The sequence below is a fragment of the Cebus imitator genome, unplaced genomic scaffold (assembly GCF_001604975.1).
Source record: "Cebus imitator isolate Cc_AM_T3 unplaced genomic scaffold, Cebus_imitator-1.0 Scaffold93, whole genome shotgun sequence".
Lineage (NCBI taxonomy): Eukaryota > Metazoa > Chordata > Mammalia > Primates > Cebidae > Cebus > Cebus imitator.
In genome coordinates, this window is record NW_016107408.1 from 4,449,863 (window position 1) to 4,464,434 (window position 14,572).

A 14,572-nucleotide genomic window follows, 5' to 3' on the forward strand; every position below is an offset into this window, starting at 1 on the left:
GCTCCATAAATGTCTATCAACTTAGCAAGTGGGTGAGTGATGCACAATCGTGGACCCCGGAGGCAGTGGCTCCTGAAGGAGGATGGGGCCATTGACAGAACAGGGCACTCAGAGGGGTCCCTTGCCCAGGGAGCATGCTCCAGAGAAAGGGGAGGCCCCTAGGAACAGACCAGGGGACCGGTGCTCTACCTGGCTGCTCTGGGAGGCAGAGGCCCCCCTTTATCCAGTCCTCAGAGCAACCCGGGCCAGATTGGGGGTGGGCTTGGCTTGGAGGCTGTGTTCTTACTGCCGCCTCTCCTGGGGCCCGTGTCTGTTCCCACCCTGCTGCATGGGCCTTAGCAATCACCTAGCCAGGCGGTGCTATGGGCCAGCTCCTCCAGCTCGTATGTGGCAGCCGCGTCTCAGCCCCGTGCACTTCCCACCCCGTGTCTCGGCAGGTGAGGACCCGCACCCAAGGCTCACAGATGCTTCAGCACCAACCGCAGTCTTTAAAAAGAGTTCAGGGGAGACTCCCTAGATCGCCCACCAGTGCCTGTAGGATTTGATCATAGCAAGACAAAACATTAAAGCAGACATGAGCAAATGGGGCCATGGTGTAATGAACTCCCTTGCACACAGCCTGCAGGTGCCCTGGGGCCCAGGATGCTGGCCCACAGGGTCTGTCCCAGAAGAGGCTCTCGGAAGTAAGAGTAACCATTAGCATGTTCTCTGCCCCAGTTGCTTTTCTGAACACTACGGACATTGGGTGAACAGCATCATCCCCATGTCACAGATGAGGTACCTGGGGCACAGGAAGAATAAATAACTTGTCCACGGTAACAGCTAGGAAGGGGCAGAGCCAAGTTGGAACCCAGGAGGCTGGCTCTAGACTCTGCTCTTTGCCACCTGGGAGGTAACTCGAGGGGCTGGGGTGCTCGGTTCCTGGCTCCTCTCAGGGACCCGATGTTCTGGTGTCTGACTTTCTTCCACCCTGTCCCTCTCTCCCTGACTCAGGGCACCAGTGACTTCTGTGTGGCTCCTGATACCTTCATCCTGAACATTACGGAGGGCCAGATCAGCACAGGTAACACGCTCTCGGGTCACTCCTGTGGATGCGTGGGTGGCCGGACGTGTGCCCCTACCCACCTCTTTCAGCCCTGTAGCCATCCAACCCCTCGTCAGCCCTGAACTTCAAGTCCAGCTCATGCTCTAGGCCATTTCCTAGAAACTGCCTCCCTTGGGAGCTTGGGGACAGGGAGGGAGGCCTGGCTTGGCCGCCAAGGATGATAGAGATCTCATCTGATCATTTGTGAGCTGCCTAATGCCATGCTGTTGCCCTGCAGAGGTGACTCGCTACTACCTGTATTGTAGCCAGAGTGGAAGCAGCCCCTTCCAGCAGGTACGGCCCCTCACCCTGCCCTCAGCCGCTCCATCAGCTCGTTCCCTCCTGACCCTAGGCCCTACCACTCAGCAGGACAGCAGAGGTGGTGGGACCTTCCCTACTTCACTGTGGTCCTCTCCTTAGCTGCTTCTGAGCTCTGGGGTGGGGCCGAAATTCTGCACTTGTCACAAGCTCCCAGGTAAGGCAGGGGCTGCTGGTCCGAGGACCACATCTGAGCTGCAAGCAGGGAGAAGACTGTGCAGCTTTCAAGAAGCCAGAGGGATGGGGGGAGCCTTCCTGCGAGTGGAAGGGCCTGTGCAGCTGCAGCCAAGTGGGAGGGACAGGAGCACAGGCCACCTGGCCGCCCGTGGGGCTCCTGGGAGATGGAGCCTCACGGCGGGGCTGTGTCTCTCCTGGCGCAGACACTGACCACCTTCCAGCGTGCGCTCACCACCATGCAGATCCAAATCGCAGGGCTGCTGCAGTTCGCCGTGCCCCTCTTCCCCACCGCAGAGGTAAGGCAACCTTGCAGGGACTGGGGAGCCCCCGATGAGCCCTGACCATGAGCCCTGACCGCCCTTTCCCTGCCCCAGCCCCAGGGCCAGGCTGTGCACAGCTGGCTGCTGGCTCTCTGCGCTCCCACCCCCTGACTCAGCTCCCTTCCTGGGCTCTAGAGGCCCCTGAGCACAGCTGCTGTGGTGGTTCTCTTCGTCAACTCTCCCCCACAGCCCCTCGGCCTCTCTTTCTCTTCCCACTTCAGAAAGACATGCTTGCAATCCAGCTCCTGCTGAACTCCTCAGAGTCCAGCCTCCACCAGCTGACTGCCATGTTGGACTGCCGAGGGCTGCACAAGGTGCTGGGGGCCCTGGGGGCACGTGGAGAGGGTGAGGGCACCCAGCAGGCCTCTTCCAGAGAGAAGCCAGTGGAGGCCGAGGAGAGCAATGGCCTGAACCCCCTTCAGGCCCAGGAAGGGAGCTGAAGCCAGACATTGGAAGGGAGGGGTACCTGGCCTCTCTCCAGGGCCTGAGTCAGGGAAACTCAGTATAAGGGCCCAGGGGTCAGGGATGGGAGGGTTGGATCTGGTTGGCCCTGGGTCACTGGGGGGACCCTGACCCATACGAGGGAGGCTGTTCCCCGTTGTCCAGACTCCTGGCCATTTGGTCAACACATCTGTCTCCCTGGGTTGCAAGTAGATGTCGCAGTCCCGTTGCCAGAGTCATCCCTCCAGGAACTTGGAATATCAGACAGACACAATGATGCAGGAGACACATTCGGAGCACGTGACAGTCCCTCACCCCCAAGCAGTGAGCCAGAGTATGGCGACAGCCTTCACATCCCATATGGATATTGTTGGCATCATGGCTCTCAGCTCCACACTTGGCCCTGTTCTGTGCATTTTATATCCAGGATGTCATTGAGTCCTTGCTGTTAACACTGTGAAACACATGCTGTTTCCTAGGAAATGTACATACGTGTGTGTGGATGGACAGATGCATAGATACAGCTATTCTGTGTGTGTGCCGTGTGGGTGTGCATTTGTGTGTGTGTGTGTGCGTGCAGTGTATGTCTGTAAGTGGGTACATGTGTGTGGTGTGTGTGCTGGTGTGTCGTACACTTGTGTGTACATATATGTGGTATGTGCATGTGTGTGGTCGTGTCTGTGCATAGGGGAAGTGCGTGTGTGTGTGTGTGTGTGTGTGTGTGTGTGTGTGCGTGTAAAGTGGCTTACTGAAGAGTCCTGAGCTGGCACATCAGGGGCTCGCGTTTGGATCCCGGTAGTCTGACCTCAGAGCTGAGAACGTGGCAGTCACCCCTGTCTCTTCTCTCCTTCCCCTTCTGCATCTAATCCCCAGCAAGTCTTGGCAGCTGTCCTCTCAGCTGTACGCTGAATCCATTCCTCTCTCTCCACGGCTTCCACCATGGTCGGGTCCTGCTCCTGCAGCAGTCAGTGGCCTCCTCCCACTTTCTCTTGTCCCCTCATCACCCATGAGCTTTCACACATGCAGCCAGAGCAGTCCTTTTGCAAAATAGACTGGATCACATCCTTTCCATTCCCAAACGCTCCCATGTCTTTCTGACCCCCTTTGGAAGTCTGTACTCCTCTCCTGCATGGCAAGGCCCAGCGTGACCCAGGCCCTCCAGCCTCATCTCCTGCTGACCTGTGTTCTCTCTCTTTCCTGAGCAGGCCAAGTCTGCCCCCTCTGCCCCCTCTTCTCAAGGGGTGCTACTTCTTGCCCTGCTGGCCTCAGCTTCAGTGCCCTCTGTCTCAGTTCCCCACCCTGCAACCTCATCTGCTCTGTTCAGAGCCAGCTTCTCAGTGCCTAGCACACAGTAGGTGCTCAGCAAATGTTTGCAGAGTGAACCCAAGAAGCCCGTTGTGTTAGGCTCCAGAGTGTGGCCCCTTAATGGCACTATAAGGCGGTGAGGATGGGAGGCATTCAGGAGACCCCAGGTCCAGGCTTTGCCCCGACTCCTCACCAGCTGTGTGTCTCTTCTCTTCCTCCAGGACTACCTGGACGCCCTTACCGGCGTCTGCTACGATGGCCTTCAGGGCCTGCTCTACCTCGGCCTCTTCTCCCTCCTGGCCGCCCTAGCCTTCTCCATCATGATCTGCGCGGGCCCAAGGGCCTGGAAGCACTTCACCACCAGGTGGGTTGCCCAGTAAGGAGACCACCAGCTGTGGGGCTCCCGGGAGGGCAGCAGGCAGGGGGCTCTGCTCTGCGCTTGAGCTGATAACCCAGGACCGAGGGTTATCAGAGGGCCCAGGCATTCGGCCCAGCAGGCTGTCTGTCTGACTTCCACAGAAGCTTCCCCAAGAGTCCAGACAGACCCTGCAAAGGAGTCTGGTGAGGCCCAGAGCAGGAGCTGGGCCCAGGGTGGTGACAACCCTCAGGCCACAGCCTGGCCTCCCTTTTCCTCTCTTCTTACGCAGACTTGCGATCTGGAGTGAGGAGAGTTCCTGGTGCTGGGAGGGGCGCCCCGGGGATACCAAGGATACGTGGTGTCACTGTTATTGGGGAACCTGCAGTCCCCTTGACGAGATGGACAGGGACAAGACTGTGTGTAGGCACCTCATGGGCAGACTAGGCAAGAGGACGCAGGGTAGGGAGGACCCCCGTGCGCACGGTCAGCGTGGTGGGGAGCCCAGAAGAGCTGATCGTGAAGTTGGGAGTGGGCCAGAATGGTCTGCAGGCGGCAGGGCTGGCGACCATGCTTTAGAGGAGTCTCAAGGAGGCACGCGTGGCCAGAGAGAGTCCTGGGAGGGAAGGCAGGGAAGCAGGACAGCACCCGGCTGCCTCGGAGCCTTCTTCACCCTTCGCAGCTGGCCATCCTCTACCTGTTGTTCTAGAAACAGAGACTACAACGACATTGATGATGATGACCCCTTTAACCCCCAAGCCTGGCGCATGGCGGCCCACAATCCCCCGAGGGGGCAGCTTCACAGCTTCTGCAGCTACAGCAGCGGCCTGGGCAGCCAAACCAGCCTGCAGCCCCCAGCCCAGACCATCTCCAACGCCCCCGTCTCCGAGTACATGTATGGGCTGCACACACTACCCAGACAGCATGTGGGGGCCTACAACACTGGCGGGGAGGGGGAGGAAGGCCCCCAAGACCGCCCATGGTCCCCATTACAGCCAGGGGGTGTCTGGAGGGAAGGCCCCTGAGGAGCATCTGGTCACCCCTGCACATCCACATGTGCTGGAGGCAGATCCACGGATGTCGGGCAGCAGCCTCTGCCACAAGCTGGTGGGACAGGCCTCAGGCCTGAGATGCTGCATGTCTCCAGGCCACGCTGCTCCTAGCCGCTGTTACCCGTCAGCCACTTGTCCCCAGGCTTCCCAAGGCGCTTATCCGTGTCTGCTCACTACAACCCCTCCACTCTATCTGTGGTCTGGTTCCATCCCCCCACTCCCATGTGCTCACCCATGGGGCCCTCCTGTAGAAATCTACACACAGCCCCACTCCCACGCTGTCCCCTCCTGAGCTCTCCTCTCATCCCTGCAGGAACCAAGCCATGCTCTTTGGTAGGAACCCACGCTACGAGAATGTGCCGCTCATCGGGAGAGCCTCTCCTCCGCCTACGGTAATTAGGGCTCTGGCCCTTCCTTGTCGGGGTAACACGTAAAGAGAAAACCTGCCAACCCAGTGAATCCTCTCCACAAAGGTAGAAAAGAGTGAAACAGTTCTGTTCTTGAATAAGCACTAAACCAGGCCGTCATGGGTACCCCAGGCAGTCTGGTAAGGAGATTGCAAAGACACAAGGTATCTCACTCCTTCCCCTGGCCGGGTGGGAACAAGACACAACTCACTGCATACCTGTCATCCTGCAAGAGGACTTGATGGCACTGTTTGTCACAGTAGTACACGAAAACCCACTAATTGGGGTGGCCATTCTGGCCAGGTAATTGCCTTTATTTATTTTTTGAGATGGAATCTCGCTCTGTTGCCCAGGCTGGAGTGCAGTGGTGCAGTATCGGCTTACTGCAACCCAGGTTTCAAGCAATTCTCCTGCCTCAGCCTCCCAAGTAGGTGGGATTACAGGTGTGTGCCACCATGCCCAGCTAATTTTTGTATTTTTAGTAGAAACGGGGTTTCACCATGTTGGCCAGGCTGGTCTTGAACTCCTGACTTCAAGTGATCCGCCTACCTCAGCCTCCCAAAGTGCTGAGATTTCAGGTGTGAGCCACCGCACCTGGCCAGCTAATTGCCTTTATCCAGAGGAAAAGTAAAACTCCTATTTCCATGATAATCAGATAGCTTCAGCTTGGAGCCCGGCCCACAGGTGAACTGTCCCTGAGAAGGAGATGAGCTGCGGTCCTCCTGATGTTCTGCTTCCAAGAGCTGGCTCCCAGACCTAAGAAACATCCCTGGATTGTAACACTGGCAAGGGCCATAGTCGGCCTTTAAGAGGGTTTGCGTACATCTCAAAAGACAGAAATTATTTACAATGATAAGTTTTCTAAAGAAAATATTCCAAGAAGTGAGGGGGTCTCTTTTCCTTTTTGCATCAGAGAAAATTAAGGACATGTTTTTCTTTTTTAGATGTCTGTTTACCTTAACCCTTAGTCTCCCCTGGGCTGGAGGGTGGGCTGGCCGTGGTGGCGGATCTGGGAGGGCTGAACCCAGATACACAGCCTTCCTCAGTCCATCTCAGTTCCCCATTTCCCTAGGACTGTGCCCAAGTGGGGTCTGTGCCTCTTGTCTACCCACCACCTCCAGCCTGGGTACCTGAGATGCAGCCTCAGGGGAGGAGCTCAGGGTACGAGGGGTGGGCAGACTAGGAAGAAAAGACCCTGCTGTCTCATCACAGAGAAGTTTCCAAAGGACACGGAAATGCTGACTGAGACAGCTGCAGACAGTGAATTGACCGTCAAGGGTCAGGGACACAGACTCCCATGCCAAATGCCGGGGTCAAATCCCAGCTAATCACTTACGGTCTCTGTGGCTTTGGACAAGCGCTCTGCCGCTCTCTGCCTCAGTTTCCCCAGCTATAGAATGGATATGGGCATACTAGCACATACTTCATGAGACGGAGTCATTGTTACCAAAGTGCACATGTGAAGTACACAGTAAGTGCCACAGGACAGTGAGCTGTTGCTATTTTTTCTTCCACCCCACCTTCTCTACAGAGCTGTGGCATTTATTAATTTTTTTTTTTTTTTTTGAGACAGAGTCTCGCTCTTTTGCCCAGGCTGGAGTGCAGTGGCGCAATCTCAGCTCACTGCAACCCCCACCTCCGGGTTTAAGCGATTCTCCTGCCTCAGCCTTCTGACTATCTGGGATTACAGGTATGTGCCACCATGCCTGGCTAATTTTTGTATTTTTAGTAGAAACAGGGTATCACCAGGCTGATCTCGAACTCCTGACCTCAGGTGATCCACCCGCCTCGGCCTCTCAAAGTGCTGGATTACAGGTGTGAGCCACTGCACCCCGCCAGAGCTGTGGTATTTATAAGAAAGGACAAGGGAAATCAAAGACAGCCCAGAAGTCTACCGCGGGGTGGGCAGAAGGGTTCTGGAGCCAGGTGCCTGCCTTCATCGGGCCAGGCAAGGCATTTCACTGCCCCTCTCCAGGTAGTTTGGAAGGGTACATCCAACAGGAAAACAGAAGCACTGGAGCCCGAGTACCTGGGACCAGCATGATAGGCCTGGGCCCTGAGGACCCAGGAGCGGCACGCACAGGCACCCAGGGAGTCAGCTTCCCGGTCTGGCGCTTGGTGAAAATCATAGTGTCAGATGCAGGAAAAGAGCAAGTGGAACCCGGTCCCTGTCTTCAGGAAGTTCCAATCTATAGAAGGGGCACTGGAGAAGGCTGCCTGTAGAAAGTGCCACAAGGTACTTTGGGACCAGAAAGAAGGAACTGTCCTTGCTGCTGCTCTAGGGGATTCCAGAAAGTTCTATTTAATAGATGGCATTTGAGCCGCAGTGTAGAGCAGGGGATCACTCAGGAGCAATTTTCCCCCCAGGGGACATTTGGCAATGTCTGGAGACTTTTTCCTCACCTCACCTGGGGGCTGGGGATGAAGGCTGGATGCTATCGGCCTCAAGTGGGTGGAGCTCCCACCACAAAGCATGGTACACCCCAAATGTCCACAGGTTATGGGGCCTGTCCTCTGTGTGTGGGATGTTTAGCAGCATCCCTGGCCTCTGCCCACTGCAAAGCCTGCTGGAACCAGTCCCCCGTCATTCACTCCTGTGCCACCACCTTGGCACCTTTGCAGGGAGCACCACCTGCTGTCCCTTCCCAAAGCTTTACAAACACAAGCCCCAGCCTCATGTTGTTCCTTCTTCCTGGGGTCCTCAGGAGTGAGCTGGTTGAACCTGTATTCAAAGGCAGCACCATTTATTTTATTTTTTTGAGACAGAGTCTCGCTCTGTCGACCAGGCTAGAGTACAACAGCGCAATCTCAGCTCACTGCATCCTCCATCTCCTGGGTCAAAGCAGTTCTCCTGCCTCAGCCTCCCAAGTAGCTGAGATTACAGGCATGTGCCACCACACCCTGCTAATTTTTGTATTTTTAGTAGAGACGGGGTTTCACCATGCAGGCCAGACTGGTCTTGAACTCCTGGCCTCAAGTGATCTGCCTGCCTCGGCCCCCCAAAGTGCTGAGTTACAGGCATAAGCTACTGTGCCCGGCCTAAAAGTCAGCGCCTTTTAAATCCCAGCCTAGTTTCTCTCACTAATCAGAAGCTTCCTGGGTTCTTTTTTCCAACCACCAGCTGCTGTGGCCCCAGCAATGCAGAATGACCTTAATATTAATCTAAGTGCAACATAATTAGGGGAAATCTGCTGAGAAAAAAGGATTACTCTATGCATTGTGATGCCAAATAAAAATGATTTTCGGATTACCTTCTGTTTGAAAGATCCAGGCCACTCGTCCTGCCATTAGCAGAGATGATCAAGAACTGACCTTATTTGCAAGGCTCAAGGACAGGAAAAACCTTTCTCCCTAGGTTTAAGACCTGCCCAGAAATGCTTAGTGCTTTGGCCAAGTTGACCTAGCCCAGTCCCACCCAGCTCAGCCTGCCCCGGGGAGACCCTTCCACCTCCAGCAATGGACCTAGAATGGCATATAATGATGCCACTGACCAAGGAAGCCCACGGCGTGGAGGGTGTGAGTGTCTGCCCCAGTAAAGACAGCACAGTTGGCTGCGCCCCACCCTTCCCAGGGTGCCTGCTCTATATACTCCTTAGCACCCAGCAAGTTCCAGAGGTGGATAAATTCCTCCCTCTGACAAGCGCCCTCTCTGGGACAGTCAGGGGATCTCACTGGGTGGGTGACGTCACACCTGGTGATGTGGATATACTGCCTGTCCCTTGCTGGAAGTGTGTCTTTCCCCAGCTCCGCCTTCAAGGAATCATCTCTTCTCTCCTTCTGGGCATTGTTTCTCGGACTTGAGGAACAAAAATGACCCAGGGCAATTGTTAAAAATACTGACGTTGGGACTTCTCTTCAGACTTACAGAAACAGAATCTCTTGGGGTAGGAGCCTGGGGGATTTTAACAAACCTATTATCATTCAAGTTCCGGAAAACTGCTTTGAGAAGGAGGGTCTTGGCCAGTCCAGTAGCTCAAGCCTGTAATCCCGACACTTTGGGACGTCGTGGCAGGCGGGTCACTTGAGGCCAGGCTGGCCAACATGGTAAAACCCCATCTTTACTAAAAATACAAAATTTAGCCAGGCGTGGTGGCAGGTGCCTGTAATCCCAGCTACTCAGGAGGCTGAGGCAGGAGAATCACTTGGACCCAGGAGGCAGAGGTTGCAGTGAGCAGAGATGGCGCCACTGCACTCCAGCCTGGGTGACAAGAGTGAGACTCTGTCTCAAAAAAATAAAGAAGGAGGGTCTCATATTTGCATATGCATCAGAATTGCCTGAGGGACCCACCCCGTTTCTGATTCAGAAAATCTGGGTTGGAGCCTGGAGATGTGCTTTTTTTTTTTTCCTTTGAGACACAGTTTTGCTCTCATTGCCCAGGCTGGAGCGCAGTAGCACGATCTCGGCTCACTGCAACCTCCACCTCCCAGGTTCAAACAATTCTCCTGAATCAGCCTCCCTAGTAGCTGGGATTACAGGCACCCACCACCATGCCTGGCTAATTTTTTGTCTTTTTAATAGAAACGGGGTTTCACCGTGTTGGCCAGGCTGGTCTCAAACTCCTGACCTCAGGTGATCCACCTTCCTCAGCCTCCCAAAGTGCTGGGATTACAGGCTTGAGCCCCCACGCCTGGCCAGAGATGTGCATCTGACATTCCTAGGTAAAGCTCCTGCTGCTGCTGCTGCTCTGGAGACTGTGCTTGGAGAACCACTGCTCCGAGGCCAGCTTCTTCAGTCTCAGTGCTGTTGACGGGCAGCGTCATTCTCGGTGGGGGGATTCCTGTGCATTGCAGCATGTCCAGCAGCGCCCCTGGCCTCTACTCAGTACATGCCAGTAACACCCCAGCCCCCACCTGTGACAACCAGAATGTCTCCAGACATTGCCTAATGCCCCTGGGAGGCAAAAACACCCCTGCTTGAGACCCACTGGGGAGAGCCTCATGCTCCCTCCTCCCCTACCCCACCCCAGGTGGAAGCATTCAGTTCCCCCCGATGGGAATGGCCTGGACCCCTGAAACTTCCTGGTTCAGGAGAGTGGCAGGTTCTGGAAGTTTGTTAGAAGTGTAGAATCTCAGGTCCTGTGGACGTGATCCCCAGGTGGCCTGTGTGCAGGGTAGGAAGTGAGAGGCTGGCCGGGGCGGTGTCTCACGCCTGCAATCCCAGTGCTTTGGGAGGCCGAGGCGGGCAGATCACGAGGTCAGGAGACCGAGAGCATCCTGCCCAGCGTGGTGACACCCTGTCTCTACTAAAATTACAAAAATAGCAGCCGGACGTGGTGGCACGCATCTGTACCAGCTACTCGGAAGACTGAGACAGGAGCATCGCTTGAACCCAGGAGACAGAGGTTGTAGTGAGCTGAGATTACGCCACTGAACTCCAGCCTGGCGACAGCAAGGCTCTGTCTCAAAAAAAAAAAGTAGCGAGAGGCCCTCTCCACGGCCAAGGACGAGTGACTAAGGTCTATCGAGCACTTTCTCTGTACTGGGTCTCTGCCCCTCCAGCTCAAATGCACACTGGAATTGCCTAAAGATCGCTAAAAAACACTGGTGGTTCTTTAAAATGCCTAGTTTTATGTGATGTCCATTGTCTTTTTTTTTGGAGACACGGTCTCGCTGTGTTGCCCAGGCTGGAATGCAGCGGTTGACCTTAGCTTGCTGTAACCTCCACCTCCTGGGCTCAAGTACCTCCTCCTCATGCCTCAGCCTCCGAGAGGCTGGGACTACAGGTGCACACCACCACGCCCAGCTAATTTTTTGTATTTTTGATAGAGACAGATTTTTGCCACGTTGCCCAGGCTGGTCTCAAACTCCTGGGCTCAAGGGATCCTCCTGCCACTGTCTCCTAAAGTGCTGGGATTACAGGTATGGGTCACCATCGTTATGTGCATTTTGCATCAATAAAAATATACATATTTATATACTGGTGGGTGTGGCCTGGACCTCAGGATGTTTTTAAGCTCCCCAGGTGTTTCTGATGCGCAGCCCAGTTTGAGGGCAGCTGTGTTAGGGCTCCTGCCTGCTCCATATCATGTCACCCTTTCAATGTAAGAGCTGAGTGCGCTTAGGTCCACATTGCAGGTAGGGAAACAGGCTAGGAAAGATTGGAGAACCTACGCCAAGGTCACAGGGTAAGATGCGTAGCTGGGATTTGAACCTGTGTCTCTGAATCTCTGGGCCTCTACCCCCAGCCTGCTGGCTGCTGACTGCTTCTCCATGCACTGCTGCACCCTGACGCTGCCCCCAGTGTGAGGGCACAGGCTGGGTGCTGGGGGTGTGTGCTGGGGCGGAGTGGACATTGGAGGACAGCTGGTCTGTGTGTGCATTTTTTATTTCAGGCTGGGAGTCAGATGTCCTGATGGATGCAGGGTGGGGGCATGGCCAGGCTTCCCCCATTCCCTAAGACACCCAGCCCAGTTCCACTCTGAGAAGTCCCCAGAATCTTTGCTGGTGCAATGTCCAGTTGACCCTGCCCTGACCACCCCTCTCTTCTCTCTTGGCAGTACTCTCCCAGCATGAGAGCCACCTACCTGTCTGTGGCGGATGAGCACCTGAGGCACTACGGGAATCAGTTTCCAGCCTAACAAACTTTCAGGGGTTCCTGCCTCCTTTTTCCGTTTTGGTTTTTAATTAATGCAAACCCAAGCTGCATTTCCTTCATAGAAACCAAAGGCATCTGGAGCCCAAGAGGCCTCCTGCTGTGGCAGAGGAGCAGCTGGGATTCCCGACCAAAGCCCCATGGGGGCAGAAGACCCGCCACGCAGGCCAGCCTCTCTTCTGCCCTGCTCTCCACACCAGAAATGCCCCCAGGTGCTTGGCCTCCTCAGAGGCGCCATCCCTGAGCTGGCTGCCTGGCCCTGCTCACACCTCCATCCCACCCTCGCCAGGAGGGGAGTGGCTGTGAGGAACGGGCCAGGTCAGATGCCACCATCAGAGAGCTGTATGTTCTCTCCTGTCCCACAACCATGACTCTGCCTCTTGTCAGCACGGCCGAGGGCCCAGATGACCCCTCTCAGAGTCACCTAAGTCCTCCGTTCCCTGCAGGTAACACTGAGAAGGGCTGATCAGGAGATGCTCTTTAAGAAAGACGCACCCCTGATGAGACCAGAACAGCCCAAATCAGAGTTCCCAAGGCCAGATAGGCTCCTCCTGAGCCATAGAGGGGAGGTGTCAGGAGAGGTCTGCAATGGGGGACAGTGGCTCCGGAGCTGGGGGTCACAGCCTGGTGGACCCTGGCGGGAACAGAGGTGAGAGCCTGCTGCATTCTGCCTGTCTCCCTAACCCTCCATCACCTCGCCTCTATTCCGGAATCAGTGCTGCAGACACATTAGCTGCAGATAGGCTCAGTCTCAGGTATGAAGACACTTTGAAACGACTTTAATTCTTTCTTTTCTCCAGTGTTTTAAACATGTTGATTATCCAAAGAATTGAAACTCCTAGCACCTCCAGTTTTTACAACAGATTTGCATCTCATTCCTCACCCTGGTTTTTAGGTCACTACTTTTGCAGATTTTGCTAGCCCTGGCCAGTTCTCCAGATCTGGAGGAGAGGGAAAGGAGCCGATTCTTAAATAAAATAAGGATCAGTGAGACATCCTGTCCCAAGCTGCCGTTTGATGGGGATCTGGGTTCATCTCACCCACGGAGGGAGGATCTTTAAGAGGAGAGAAAAGCCAAGAGGGAGAGTGGAGTTCTCTGCTCTAGTGGACTAGCCGAATGCCCACATCAGCGGTCCCCTCCTGTTGTCTCCAAGCAAGTTTGCCAGAAAAGGTTTTAGCAAAGTGGTACCACTGTGTCTTCATGGGAGGTTAGGCCTCTGCCCTGCCTCCCCCAGCACCTGCCCCTCCCGGTGTCCTCGGCCCTGGCCTGCTCAGCCACAGGAGCTTGTTGGCCAGGAGGGAATAATGTCCCCCAATCCTCCCTGTTGGGGGGCCAAAGTTGGGGTCTTTGGTGCTTCTAACCTCCTGCCAACCTGGAGCAGCGCCCCAGCCTTGCACACTGAAGCAGGGGCGCGGCGTGACTTGGCTTGGGACAAGGTTCTGTTTCTGTTTTGGAAGACCCTCCTGTCGTTGAAACATGGACAGCAGTGTGGTCCTCAGCTCCCAGCGAAGCCTCCATGACGGAATGAGGCCACAGGGCAGCCGGGACTCCCTGTCTCCCCTGCATTAACCCATGCGCACCGTGTACCATAGACTCACCCTGGTATGTCCGCGTCACACGCAGAGAGGAACTCTGCGATGTCAAAGTGTTGCTTCTTAAAGTTTATTGGCAACTAGAGGGTTGTTTTTAATGCATGGAAACTAAACAGATTCCTCGGGGAGTTCCTGAGGGAACCAGGTGGGCAAACCTTTGCTTATATACGTGCGGCCTCACCTGGAAGAGAAATAAACCACGTGTACTAAAATGTGCACTCTGTCTCTGACTCCTCAGCTGCAGGGAAGAAAGAGGGTATTGAAAGATGGAGTGGCCCCTCCGGCAGGTCATGTGGTGGGAGGCTTAGAAGCAGATTCCAGTCACGATTTCCATGCCAGGATTGAAAGAGGGGCTTGAATGAATGTCACGGGGCTCTCGCATGGCCTCTAGCTGCTCTTAGAGCACCAGGGACAGGACTGACTTCTGCTCTGCTCTTTCTCCAGAACTCCCCCTAAAGGTCACTGCTTTTTTTTTTTTTTTTTTTAAAGAAAGAGTGTCTCACTCTGTCACCCAGGCTGTAGTGCAAGGGCACGATCTCAGCTCACTACAACCTCCACCTTCGGGGTTCAAGCGATTCTCCTGCCTCAGCCTCCCAAGGAGCTGGGATTGCAGGTACCCATCACCACGCCCAGCTAAGTGTTGTGTTTTTAGTAGAGATGGAGTTTCACCATGTTGGCCAGGCTGGTCTTAAACTCAACCTCAGGTGATCCGCCCGCCACCACCTCCCAAAGTGCTGGGATTACAGGTATGAACCACCTTGCCTAGCAGGTAATTGCATCTCCATACCCAAATGAGATTGGCTTTGGGGGATTCCATTGTCTCACAGCTGGAGTGGGAGCTGAGTTGCAGGCTGGCTCTGAGTGAACTAGGAAGAAAGCCTTGGGAGTGTGCAAGCCCGCGTGTGGTCTGATCACCGCTGTAGTGTCA

General features: G+C 55.1%; 1 protein-coding gene across 2 annotated transcripts in view; it reads left to right on the forward strand.

The window, feature by feature from the left end:
* Positions 1-13,860, forward strand: part of TTYH2 (tweety family member 2) — a 50,589-nt gene extending 36,729 nt beyond the window's left edge. Inside the window, exons 7-14 of one of the 2 annotated variants that reach the window (XM_017535622.2) lie at positions 994-1,063; positions 1,323-1,378; positions 1,783-1,875; positions 2,121-2,213; positions 3,867-4,009; positions 4,710-4,895; positions 5,366-5,444; positions 11,957-13,860. In XM_017535622.2, the coding sequence (XP_017391111.1) occupies positions 994-1,063; positions 1,323-1,378; positions 1,783-1,875; positions 2,121-2,213; positions 3,867-4,009; positions 4,710-4,895; positions 5,366-5,444; positions 11,957-12,037 (801 nt within the window). In that variant the 3' untranslated portion in view covers positions 12,038-13,860. The remainder of the gene's footprint in view (positions 1-993; positions 1,064-1,322; positions 1,379-1,782; positions 1,876-2,120; positions 2,214-3,866; positions 4,010-4,709; positions 4,896-5,365; positions 5,445-11,956) is intronic. The other variant, XM_017535621.2, reaches the window with a different exon arrangement.
* Positions 13,861-14,572: the final 712 nt, after the last annotated feature.